The sequence below is a fragment of the Lonchura striata genome, chromosome 2, assembly GCF_050655825.1.
Source record: "Lonchura striata isolate lonStrDom1 chromosome 2, ASM5065582v1, whole genome shotgun sequence".
Classification (NCBI taxonomy): domain Eukaryota; kingdom Metazoa; phylum Chordata; class Aves; order Passeriformes; family Estrildidae; genus Lonchura; species Lonchura striata.
The window spans coordinates 55,416,889-55,429,304 of NC_140704.1; the positions used below are offsets into that span (position 1 = coordinate 55,416,889).

At 35.5% G+C, this 12,416-nt stretch overlaps 1 protein-coding gene across 6 annotated transcripts in view; it reads right to left on the reverse strand.

Annotated features, from left to right (window-relative positions):
- Nucleotides 1-1,128: 1,128 nt before the first annotated feature.
- Nucleotides 1,129-12,416, reverse strand: part of CDH12 (cadherin 12) — a 626,739-nt gene continuing 615,451 nt past the window's right edge. For all 6 annotated transcript variants that reach the window (XM_085570925.1, XM_021546438.4, XM_021546413.4 and 3 more), the window contains 4 exons: nucleotides 11,121-11,242; nucleotides 10,393-10,510; nucleotides 5,854-6,105; nucleotides 1,129-2,387 (listed from right to left, as the gene is read on the reverse strand). In XM_085570925.1, coding sequence (XP_085427051.1) covers nucleotides 1,891-2,387; nucleotides 5,854-6,105; nucleotides 10,393-10,510; nucleotides 11,121-11,242 — 989 coding nt within the window. In that variant the 3' untranslated portion in view covers nucleotides 1,129-1,890. The remainder of the gene's footprint in view (nucleotides 2,388-5,853; nucleotides 6,106-10,392; nucleotides 10,511-11,120; nucleotides 11,243-12,416) is intronic.

Here is a 12,416-nt window from a genome sequence, read left to right on the forward strand (position 1 = left end):
TCTTCTACACAAAAATATCTATGCTGTTGTTTCTGTGGGCTCTATCACTTCATCTGCTTCCCTGTCCTATGAAGAGACAATTTTTATTGGTTTAGTCTGTCTTTAGGGAATGCAGGACACCCTTCCTGAAAATAATAAAAACTACAAAATTTCCTTGTTGCCATCTGCTGTGTGTCTTCCTCAGCACACTGCTGGTATAAGCTATGCCAATTGTGCTTTTGATGCAGCCCTGTCCAATGATCCAAAACTCATTTAAAATATGAACCTTTCAGTCTTATTGGGAGGTTAATTTATATAATGTTGACATATCTTTACATTTCCCCAGAGGATAAAGGGAAACTTTTGAACATTAATAGCAGGCTTGTGATCTATGTATATCTGATAGTTATTAATTCCTTATCTATACAAAAGGTAAGCTATAGACCTGAGGTGAATAAAAGACTTCTGGCTCAAGAGAGACTCAGGCTGACCTTGGCAGTGCCATTAATAGTGAGTAGAGCTCAAACAGATTGTATAACACTGCAGAGACTTTGGAAGGAGAATATAAGGATATATGCACTTTGAGACCCATAAACCATTGTCTTACAAAATGTCTATGCCTTAGATCATCAGAAAAAGTCACATAAAATAGTTTTGCAAGACATTTTCCAAGACAAAATGCCTTGTGCATATCTGAACTTCTGTCATCTGCACAGCTACATTTAGGCATGGGTATGTACATAAAAAGTGGACAAAAGTGCTGGTTTATATATTTATTCTGATTCTGTTTAAATTTTGTCAAGAACAAAATTAAGGAAGTCTCCAACCTCAAAAGGTTTTCTAAAATGTTTCCTGTGGATGTGGCAGTGAAATATGGTGATATGCTGAACTGTAGCAGACAATCAATGGAAAAATAACTATATTTATAATATATATGCTTATGGTGCCTACAAAGTAACAATCTAACTGCAAAAGAAAAGTGGTGTAGAGTTATTTACATGTACTTCTTTAGTGATACTTACAATGGAAAAGGTGTCTTGGTACTCAAAGTACAATAACAGTCTTTAAAAACTCTCTCCATTTTTACGTTCTAATAATAGTCTCATTTCAAAAGAAGGAGACAAGGGAAATTTCCTTCACATCACGGAATAGCTGCTTTCATCTTTTTATTATTTTGGAAAAATGTAGTATTTGTATGAACATTTTAAATATTCACTGATGTATGCTAAGATATTTTCCTTTTTAATTTGGGCTTTACATCTTCAAAGTGAGCAATAGCATTTTAAACTTAAATTTTCAGTGAAACTCTGGAAGAGGAAATATGATGTCTCAACATACTGTTTTCTTTAAAAAAACCAACAAACATAATCCCCAAACACAATGTACACACCCCCCCTCCTCCCCCACAGTTCTAGTCATTAGATACTCCAGGAAGTGATCTCCATTTTTTTTTTTTCTAAATGAAGTCAGCATGTTGCTATTGCTTCTTGTCTTAAAGTTCGTGTTTGATTTACCATTCAGTTTTGTAACACCATCACAGCAGACAGTTTACCACTTAAATGATAAAAGTTTCAATAGGCACTTTAGTGGAATTACGAAAAAGCTACCACTCTTCCACCATGATGCCAGAAAGCTACCTTCTTTCTAAGTCAGGTCAGTAAACTGCACCTTGTAGGCCTGAGCTTGTCTCGGTGTAATTCCAGAGTAACAAAATAACAACAACAAAAACCTGTGTATGTTACAGGATTTATCATTCTTTCTTAAATCAAACCAAAACTGACGGTATGATAAATGTAGTAACTTGCTGGAAACAATTGCTGTCTTTAATAATTGTCTTATATAAAGCTTAGGTTTATCTTTTAAATTTGTTGTTGGGTTGCTTTTCTTTTTGTTTCACTGTTGTAGTTGTACTTAAGTGACTTTGTCAGGGTTATAACTTTCTTCTCCAAACATATCTGCCAGGATCTTAAAGCGAGGTCCCCAGTCACTGAGATAGTCATAATCCTGATCTGCCTCTGTAGTGAGGGAGTCTATAGAGCTCAGAGACTCTGCAACAGATCCATTTCCTTCATACGCATAGGTAGCCAAGGAGTCATAAGGGGGTGCAGATGGATCTACATCATTTTCCTGCAGCCTTTGATTAATGAAATCTCTTATATCTGTGTTATCTTCCGCTGGTGGTCTGTGGCGTGTAAAACGCAAGGTGTCTGGTTTTATGTCCCTGCGTATTTTATTATCTTCAATCACTTTGGGATTCCTCAGGGCACCTATGTCAAAAGCCTGGGTGTCCTCTTCTCCACCTCCTTCATCATCATAATGGATAACATTATCTCTGATGTCTTCTTTAGAGGTCATCAGGGTGTCTTTTTTCTTCTGCCGCCGTAGTGCTACATACAGTACCACAATGACTGTAACGAGAGACAACTAAAGTTAAGACATGCAGAGAAATAATTTAGTACTTTGATGACACATCATTATAGCTTTCTTTGAAAGTCACAAGCAATCAAAGAGATTTTTGTCCTTAGAAAAGAGCAGTGCTTAGCAGTGCTCTAGCCAATGAAAAATTACTTGCTCTTTGACATAGGAGTCTAACTTTCCCAAGTGCTTGCTGTGCTGCTGAAGAAAGTACCAAATAATTTTCCTGCTGGCCTGCTTTGCAAATGAATAGGACTTCAGGCTTTAGTTCAGAGAAACAGAGATGTGATTTTTTTAAAAAATATTTTCTATAGAAAAATAGAGAAAAGAACCCTAAATTTACACATTGAAGACAAGAATTAAAAACTAAACCAAGACCCCCACAGTATATTAGAAAAAAATGGAATTTTTGCAATACAGAAAAAATAATCCTCCTGTATATTTTTATACAGTACACTTCAGCCTCTTCAGGGATCTGCTTCAAAATATTACTTGTTATAAGGTTCTGGAGAGAAGAGGGGTCCAGGAGAGCTGACTGATTTTTAAGTATCATGTCCTCCAAACTCAACAGTGGTCCAACTTGAGGAGCAGGAAATCAAGAAAAGGCAGCAGGAGGCCTGCACTAATGGATAAGAAGCTCTTGACTAAGCTCGGTGATGAAAAAAGAGGCATCTAAGAGTTGACAAAAGGAACATGCGGGCCAGGAGGAATATACGGTGACAATCTGAACACACAGGAATGCAGTAAGGAAAGAGAAAGCCTGCATGGAGCTGTCTCAGGAAGGACATGTAGGGCAGCAAAAAGACTTTGTACAAGTAAGACAGAAAGAAAGGGTAGAAGGGTGAAGGTGGGCCCACTACTGAATGGGGCAGGGGAGTGTTGCCAAATGACATGGAAAAGGCCAACCTAGTCAGCAACTTCTTTGCCTCTGTCTTTTTTTGTAAAGTTGTCCTTCAGTAATTCCATGTCTCTGAGACCAGAGAGAAAGTCTGAAATACAAAAGATCTAATCCTTGGTGGAAGAGGATCAGGATAGAGAATACTTGAACTAACTGGACACACAAGTGCATGGGATATGGTGAGATACACACATGAATGATGAGGAGGGTCGCTGCTATCATTGTGAGGTTATTTGTGATAATTTTTGAAAGGTCTTGGTGACTGAGAAAGGTTTCTGAAAACTGGAGCAAATGTCACTCCTATCTTCAAATAGGACAAGAAGAATGAGCTAAGGATCTAGAGTGGTCAGCCAGTATCACCTTGATTTTTAGGAAAGTGATGGAGCAAATAATTCTGGAAACCAAGAAGGGTTGTAAGACCAACAGGCATGAATTTATGAAGGTGAATTTCTGCTTTGCTTACTTGATAGCCTTCCACAATAAGATGACTCGTTGATGAAGAGAGAAAAGTGCAGTAATTTTATCCCAATTCTACCAAAACTTTTGATATTATCTTTCATAACAATCTTCTCAGAAAACCTGAGAAAGTGTGTAATATAGAAGCGATGGTGGGGTGGATTGCAAAGCCGCCAAACTACCAGACTGTAAAGGTTGTGAGCAATATTTCAAAGACCAGATGGAGTCCAGTCTCTAATAAAGTACCACAGGATTTGGTACTGGGACTACTTTTGTTTAATATTTTCATAAATAGCCTGGATGGTGGGATGGAGTGCACCCTCAGCAAGTTTTCAGGCAATAAAAAAAGAGTGGTTCCACTGTTCAAAAGGATCTCATCAGGCTGAGGGAGTGGGCCAAAAGGAACTCTATGATGTTCAAAAAATAGAAATTACAAGTCCCACACAGAGAGAAGAGTAACTGCCCACTGTAGATGCTGTTGGCCAACTGACCAGAAGGCAGTTTGATGGATGAGGCTTTGTGATCCTGGTGGAAAGGAAGTTCACCATGAGCCATCAGTGTGCCTTTGTGTCAAAGATCAACAGCATTTGGGACTGCATTAGGAGAAACATTGCTAGCAGGTCTAGTGATATGGTCATTGCCCTCTGCTCAGCTCTGCTTATACACACTCGGAGTTCTGGGCCCAGTTCTGGGCTCCTCCATAAAAGATGGACATGAACTCCCTGACGTGAGTCCAGTGTAGAAGCACAAAGATGATTAAGGGATGGGACCGTCTGCCACACAAGGACAGGCTAAGAGAACCAGGTCTGCTCATTCTCTGCTCATTCTGGAGAAGGTACAGTGGGATCTTACCAATTTGAATAAATACCTGAGGATGGAAGTAAAGATAGAGCCAGGCTTTTCTGAGGGGTGTCCTGTTACAGGACAAGAGGCAATGGACACAAACTGAAATGCAGAAAATTCCATTAAAATGTAAGAAAAACGGGCTTTATCACCAGGAAGTCAAGCAGAGGAATATGTCGCCCAGATAAGTTGTGGGGTATCCACATGCTCTAACTAGAATTGTGGCAAAGGAGACAGCATTTTTCTTGCTTCAGAAAAACTGAAGTTGTTTTGTTTAGTTGGTTTTCAGTTTTGTTTTAAATTCTCCAGAATTAGTGTATTTGTGACTATAAATGCTACTCCATGGAAAGTGTGACCATTTGACATTCTTGTTCTGATTTGAAAAATATTTTTCTTACAACATAATTTTTTGACATGGAGGAGAAATCCTGACTTTTATCCACTCTTACTCAGAACCTATTTCTGTAACCCTGAGCCTTTAGTAACTTACTTAAGTGGCACATGCATCATCCAAATGCAATGAGTTATCCACATTATAGTCTATGTCAGGAGCTATTTTTGGGTACACATTAGGCTATCATGGGACCTTGGATGCCACTAATATCAAAACTAGGCATAGGCCAGCATCTGTAAAATTCAATCTGATTTCTAAAGCCCACATTGTGCCTGTGTAAGCTTTAAAGTTGTGTTTATTTCATTAGCAGTTCCTTCAGGCTATATTACAAGTAAGATGCAGTTTTGATATGCTGTAATAACACAGTATATAAATATAAGGTAGAACAAGTAATAATGCCACCTTATGAAATCAATGCCTGGCTGAAATAATAAAATCTTCCTGTGAAGCTTAATATAGATGTGGCCAGTAACAGTCTATGTTACAATTATTTTCTCCTCTTCCATTTCTTCATTCGCCTTTTGCTTAAGTGGTCCTGAAGAATTAAATAAAAACTCTTTCTGTGTTCCGACTGCTGTTACTGTCAGTAGAATGTGTCTACTTTAGTAATAATCTAAAAAAATAATCTTTCAAGAAAGATATTTAAAATAATTTTAGAGAAAAAATATTATTTGGATTCCATTGGAAACTGATTCTCTTAATGCAATAAGAGATATTGCATGGGTTAGCAGATTCATAGTCATGAGCAGTGCTTTGGGAAATAAACAGAAATAAACAGCCACACATTTTCCATGGATTTTGGTAAAAACTAGGTGAAGCTAGTGAATAATGGGAGTAAAGCACTTTGCAGGGTTTCATGAGTACTAACCTAGAAGTATAACAATACACAACAAGATTGCAATCAAAGCTCCTGTGCTGAGGCCGACTGGTAAGAAGATTGCTTCCACGTTGCAGGACTGGATGGTGCCATCAGAATCACATCTGCAAACACGGATAGTCAAAGTGTTTGTGCTGCTCTGGACAGGGTAACTGCTGTCTTCAATTACTACTGGAAGAAAGTACAGCTCTTGCTGCCTTCTGCTGTAGCCATTTCTCCTGGTTTCAATCCCAGCTGTGTTGTCTGTAAAATATGACAGTCGTTAGCAGATTTTTATTGTGTACTTCACTCCATATTGTAGCTTGCATCACCCTCAGTAATAGGCTGGTATTTCATATTTGAAACTTGGTGAATGACATGCATTACGTAATTGCCTTGCTTTGCCTTTACAGAAGGTATTGTATTCTGACTGGTACAGTTAGTTTTTGCAGAGCCTTAAACAATATTCCTTTTCTTGTAAACCTTTTAACAGCTGAAATTTCAAAGATAAAAATAACTAAAAAATCCCCAAACAAAACATTACAAGTGTGATTATGAAGACTTTTCAGTTTTTTTCACGTGATCTCCTTACATTCTAAACCTGTGGTCCAAAGGATTTTGATTGCATATGAATTTAGAATAATGTCTCTATCAACTAATTAATTACCTTAAAAAAAAAAAGTCATATACATGGACAATATGCAATCATTATTTTAACTTTCCTGTTCTGTTAAAAATAACTAGAGAAATGAACTGAGTACTAAAAAAATCAGTACAGTTTCCATCAATTAGTCCACTTGTAGACTTCTGTAATTTGTTCCCAGTTAGTTATTGTTGCTTTTCCTGAATCAAACAAACTAGCCAGGAAATGATGTAAAGATTAAAATAATTACATTAAAAGCAAAACCAAAATTAATTTGGCAGGGAATTAATGAGATGGAAGAACAAAATAAAAAGTAACCTGCTGCAATTACAATTTTCTATCTCACCTATATGGTTTATCATATTTCTTAAAAGATGTCACATGATGGTTTTCATGCCTCAGAGGTTTGTTATGAGGTAAAAGGATTAAGGGCTCTGAATGTCACACTCAAATACTGGTATGGAGTTCTTATTAAGGACAATAAGGAGGAACCCTAAATACCCAAAATTAGGTATGTTATGATTAGATGCCACTGAGAAGATGCATAGCTAAAAAAATGTTTCAGGCACCTCCTTTTCATCAAACTCAAACATGGACAGGTCAAGTTCAGTTACACTTAGTTTTGAAAAGAAAAAATGGCTCAGAATAGTTTGAATCAAACGAGCTTCCATCTTCAGCTTTTTCTTTCTATCTATGATTAATCACCTGCACTGTATAAAAAGTTTAAGAACTAATTTGAAGACATTAACTTTAATCTTATTTCTATTATTTTTTTCCATATTTCTATTATTAGAATTATTTATTTTCTTTAATTTTTTCCTCTAATTGAAACACTGAAGATCACTTTAATAGCTTACAATGCAACTAAATAACTTCCCATCCTCCATTGAGAAGAATCAATCAGATCAGCCTCTTAACTCCTTGATTTTGAACACTTTTTGTTGCTCTTTTATGACCTCTTTCAATTGTTCAAAGTTCTTTTGAGAATATGAACACAGGTGGATGTTTGAACTCTATACAGAAGAGTCTAGAAAAGTTGAGATAGCTTCTGATTTTTCAATCAGTTGGCAATAAATTAATTTATAGGATATGTGTGAGAAAAGGAAATTCTTTCTCTTACATGAGCAATGGAGTGTGCTCCACATGAAAGCTGCACTCTAGAGAGCAGAGTGAGGCCAGCAAAGCAGGAAGAGGGAGACCTGCAGTCCCTTTGGAAGCACTCCAGCTCTGCCAGGGCATCACTTCTATTAACAAGGTAGATTGACCTCAGTGCTGCTGAAAGGCAACCTTGAGCTTCTGTCTTGCTCTAATCCTCATTAAGTTATATTCTGAAGTTGGGGGCTTCTCTTGGGTGCAGCACAAGAATACCTGCTGAAGTATCAGACTACACATGATTGTCAGTTGTATAGAATAGCACGAGGATTAGGGCTTCTTGATATATTTAAAATTTTTAAATGCCACCTTTATTTGTAAAAGCATTATTTGTACTACAGTGAAAAAAACAGTACTCTGTCCTCAAAAAATAGAAAAAATTGCTTTCACAAAATACCTACCTGTTGCTTACATAATTGCTAACTTAATAGAAAATGGTACTTGTTTTTAAAAGGTTTCTCTAGTGAAAATAAGGTTGTGTTGCCACATCTCTCAATTGTGCACAGAACAGACCTTTGTCCACCTTTTTGGCAAAAAAAAGGCAGATGATACTGCAAGACAGGGTTTTTGTTTAAACAGATTTTTTTCTAATATCTCTGTGAATCATTGACAATGAAAAAAGGTTTTTATGGTTTTTTTTGTTTCAGACATTGTAACAAATCAGATATTTCTTTTTTCTTTTTTATTTTTTTAATAAGTTTTAAGAAGTGCTTTTAAAAGTTTATATCTTGGAGGTTTCCAGTTTTTATCAGAATATTGCACTTGTTTTTATGCAGTAGGGAAGCTTCATTAACAGATTACTGAGATCCAAAGTCATCTCAGTGTCAACATTACTGTTTAAACAGGGAAATTTAATTATCTAATAATATTTGAACAATTTCTTTGCCAAACTAACATGCTAAGTACACTTACAAAAGCTGCAATTACTATATAGACTTGCTAAGTTTAAAAATTCTTTTGATTATTTAAATCTGTTAAAATTATCTGAGATAACTTCTTTTTAAAGCAGAAGTTTGTTATTATTTTAAAAAATCAAAACAACAAACCTTGGTGAAGTTAAGGGATATTTTAAAAAACAGACAAGCAAAAGAAAGAAATTAAAGATCTTATTTTAAAGAAATCTTTACCAAAAAATTTAAAGGTATTTAGAAATATATAGTATTTATGTTCAAAGACTATATAATTGTGAAGATTCTACCCATATGGGCTTTGAACTATGTTCCAGAGCAGAGTAATGCCCAGATCTTCCAGGAACAGAAGTAAGGGAGCCTGGATCTGTTGTCAAGTCATCCTTCATATTCATTGAGCTGTCTGTCTCAAGAAAATTGTTTGAATGCCCTTTGATAAAATGCATTAGAGCTACCCAGTTTTGGTTTTATAAGATACTAGTATTCATGTCTACAATATTATGAATGGTTTCACTGTATTCTCTATTTATGAATCCTTAAGTGATGTTCTTGGCTCATTGGTTCAATCTCTTTAACTATCTGTGACACACAAAGATAAAAAGTCACTATTAAGTTTGAGAAGAAACCATTTTCATTGTATCAGCCTCACAGGAGAGCTATACATAAAGAGAAAATAAGAGCAGTTTGTTTTTTCAAATTTATTTCTTCCTGATGTTTCTTCAGGATTAATAGTGGTTAGCTTATGTAGTTGGCTTAAGGTTTCTACTAAATAAGAATGTCAATAATGTGTGGCTTCAAAAATTATGTGGGCCATATACATAATCTAAATACTTTTTTTTTAAAGGCTAAAAAAAGGCTTTTGCAATTTTATTTCAATTGGTGGATTATTAATTTCTAGCAGTTTTATGGGCTCGGGTCACTTAATTCACAAGAAAGGAACTTTTACTTCACAAACAATGTAACCTCAAATTTAAATTGAAAACAGCAATTAAAAAATTAAGAATTATATACTTTTTTAGATACTTATAACCTGCAGAGTCAAATGTTTTTGATTTTTTTTGGATGGCTTTAGGTGTTCTTTCTTTGAAGTGTAATTTAAATTTAAAGTTCTTCTAATAGCTCAAATACTTATTTTTCGTTTATTTGACTAAAGTAGTTAGTAGTTAAAATTTACTACAGGTTCAGTTAAGCTATGTCTGTTCACAAAACTACATCCTTGGGAATGCTTACAGTAGAAAAAAAAAGATTAATTTTTTTTGTCTTGGTTTTTTCTTTGCCATCTAACAAAAGATGTTCAATTTAATTAGGATAAAAAAAGGATATTCGGTTACGACAAATGTTGGAAGAAAAATCAAGGATGTCAATTGTATAAATTTACATGTTATTAAGGGTGTTGTACTTCAGCAGTCCATATTTAGAACTCACTGTAGTGCAGGACTATGTATCCTTAAGAAAGCACAACATCTGGGTACTTTGAAAATGGTTAGCAAAGTCATAGTATTTAAACAAGACAGCAAGAGTGCCTTGTTTAAAGGTATACCTGCATTGGCATATGGATTCTTCCTGAGATACTGAGTGATAAAAGGAAGAAAATAAAACAGGTAGCAGTGTTTTTGGAGGCCTGTAGGGAAATCTCAGCCTTTGGTGTTCTGACAATTCCTGCCCCTAAAAATAAGAAAAGGTGCAAGACCTGAATTTATATTAATATAAGTGCCAGAGAGTTTAGCAATTAGAAATGTCAAAGAAAAACGTTAGGTCTGCAAACACAACTGTAATTGAAAGTGAGCATATTTGTCATTGTCACTACAATCTGCTGCTCTGACAGAGAGTTGTGGGTAACCAACTTACTTCTGTAGTCATGGACTGTGAAGTTTGGTTTGTTGGAAGCCTCAGATGACAATTTGAAGGAAAACCTTTGCCCAGCTGGTGACAAATCTTTATCTGCTGCAGTGATGGTCTGTATCACCTGAAACCAGATTAATTCTGTCATCAGTTCATTCTTCCTAAAGAAGCAGTTTTGTAGAAGTGCAAAGTGAACATCAAACGAAACTGTTGAAAGTGAGATCTTGCTGGATTACTGTCATTCACTTAAAACACTGCACAGTAGAAGCAAGAAGTCTGAATTCTATAACCACCAGAGAACTCAGAAGGTCTTGCTTTGACATATCTGATAACAATCAGAATCATTTACTGTATATTCATGGTATTTAATATTTATTATTTATATTGGAAATCAAGTGATGGCTTTCGGTTGAATGGTTATGCCTCACTTTATCTGCTACTACTTCTGTCACAGTTACAACCCTTTAAGAAAGGGGTGCTTTCTCCTCTCATAGCTATTAAATGCACAGTAAAGGGTGGCTTAGGCCCATATAATAGGAGAAATTAAAAAAAAATAGACTGCAAATTGACCATAAAAGTCAACAAATAGACTTCCAAGATGTATTTCCAACACAAACATTTTGTTTGTAGAAGAATTATGCCCATGATGTACTTTTTTAAACCCAGAAATTTCTACTGCTATAAATAATAAGGAAAAAAAAAGCAAAAGAGCAAGCATCACAAATTTTAAATACCTGTCCAGGCTTGGCATTTTCACATACAGATGTCTCATATGGAACTGAAATTTCAGGAGGAAACTCGTTGACATCCAAAACATTTATTATAACATTGACTTTGCTGGTTAATAGTGGGTTACCTATAAATAATATTAGAATAAAAACGTTACGTTTGTTGTCATCACCAGTCTCATGAGCTGTCATAAACTTGTGATCTCAGTACTGTGGCTCCCAAATGCCCTTGACTTCCATTTATTTCTGATTTGAACTAAGAAGAAAACAGAATCAAACTTATCAATTTGTGTCAGACTTTGATCCATTACTCTTCATGGGTTAAGGAATCAATCAGTGTGATTATGTTTATCAGAGCATAAATGGAAAAAAAGTTGTACCTGTTATTAAGAATGCAAACTTTTCTCAGATCACTTTTCATTAAACCTGTGGAAAACACTTCCAATGATTAAAACTAAATTCTGTTTTCCACAACTAAATGCAGAAAATCAATATTTATTGCCTAGCCATTGTTTAAATCTTCAAGATATCAAGGAGGCAAGATGAGCATACCAATTTAGAAGACAGAAAAAGAGAGAAAGATATGGAAAAACAAAATCTCTCTGAAAGCCAGACAGAGCCAGTGTTAAATTTAGCAATGAAATACACACAGCTAGCATTCAACTATTTGGCCATGTTATGAAAGATATTTTTCTTTAACTGCAAAAGTAATTGCAGGCAGCAAATACTTTTGTGCAAAAGAAATGTTAAACAACATGAATGTTGTTAATGTTAATGTTAAACAACAGTATACACCATGTTTCTTTCCACTGTCCTTCCTCCATAGATAATCCTCATCAGTCACTAGATGCATTTTAAAAACAAGTTTACTCGCAAATGCAATGTCTGACCAAACAGAGACACTAGTACAATACAAAGCAGAAAATGTTCTCTTTTACTTTATGCTGAGACCTCCTGCAAAATAGCTAATACATGAAAAATAGTATAGCTGGTGAGTCAAAAGTATAATTATTTTATCTTTTTTCACTTAAGATGAATGGCAAAAACATTTAACTACTGAAAAAATCTATGCTATAAATCAGGGTGTTGTAGGAATGACACCATGGGATGATGCTTAAGTACAAGAGGAGCTGTCTTGAATCTTCAGGAATAAATCACAGAATCATAGAATGGCTTGTGTGGGAAGGAACTTTAATGATCATCTAGTTCCAAGCCCCCCGTCACATGCAGAGACACCTTCCACTAGACCAGATTTCTCAAAATCCCTTTCAACTTGGTCTTGGACACTTCCAGGGATGGGGC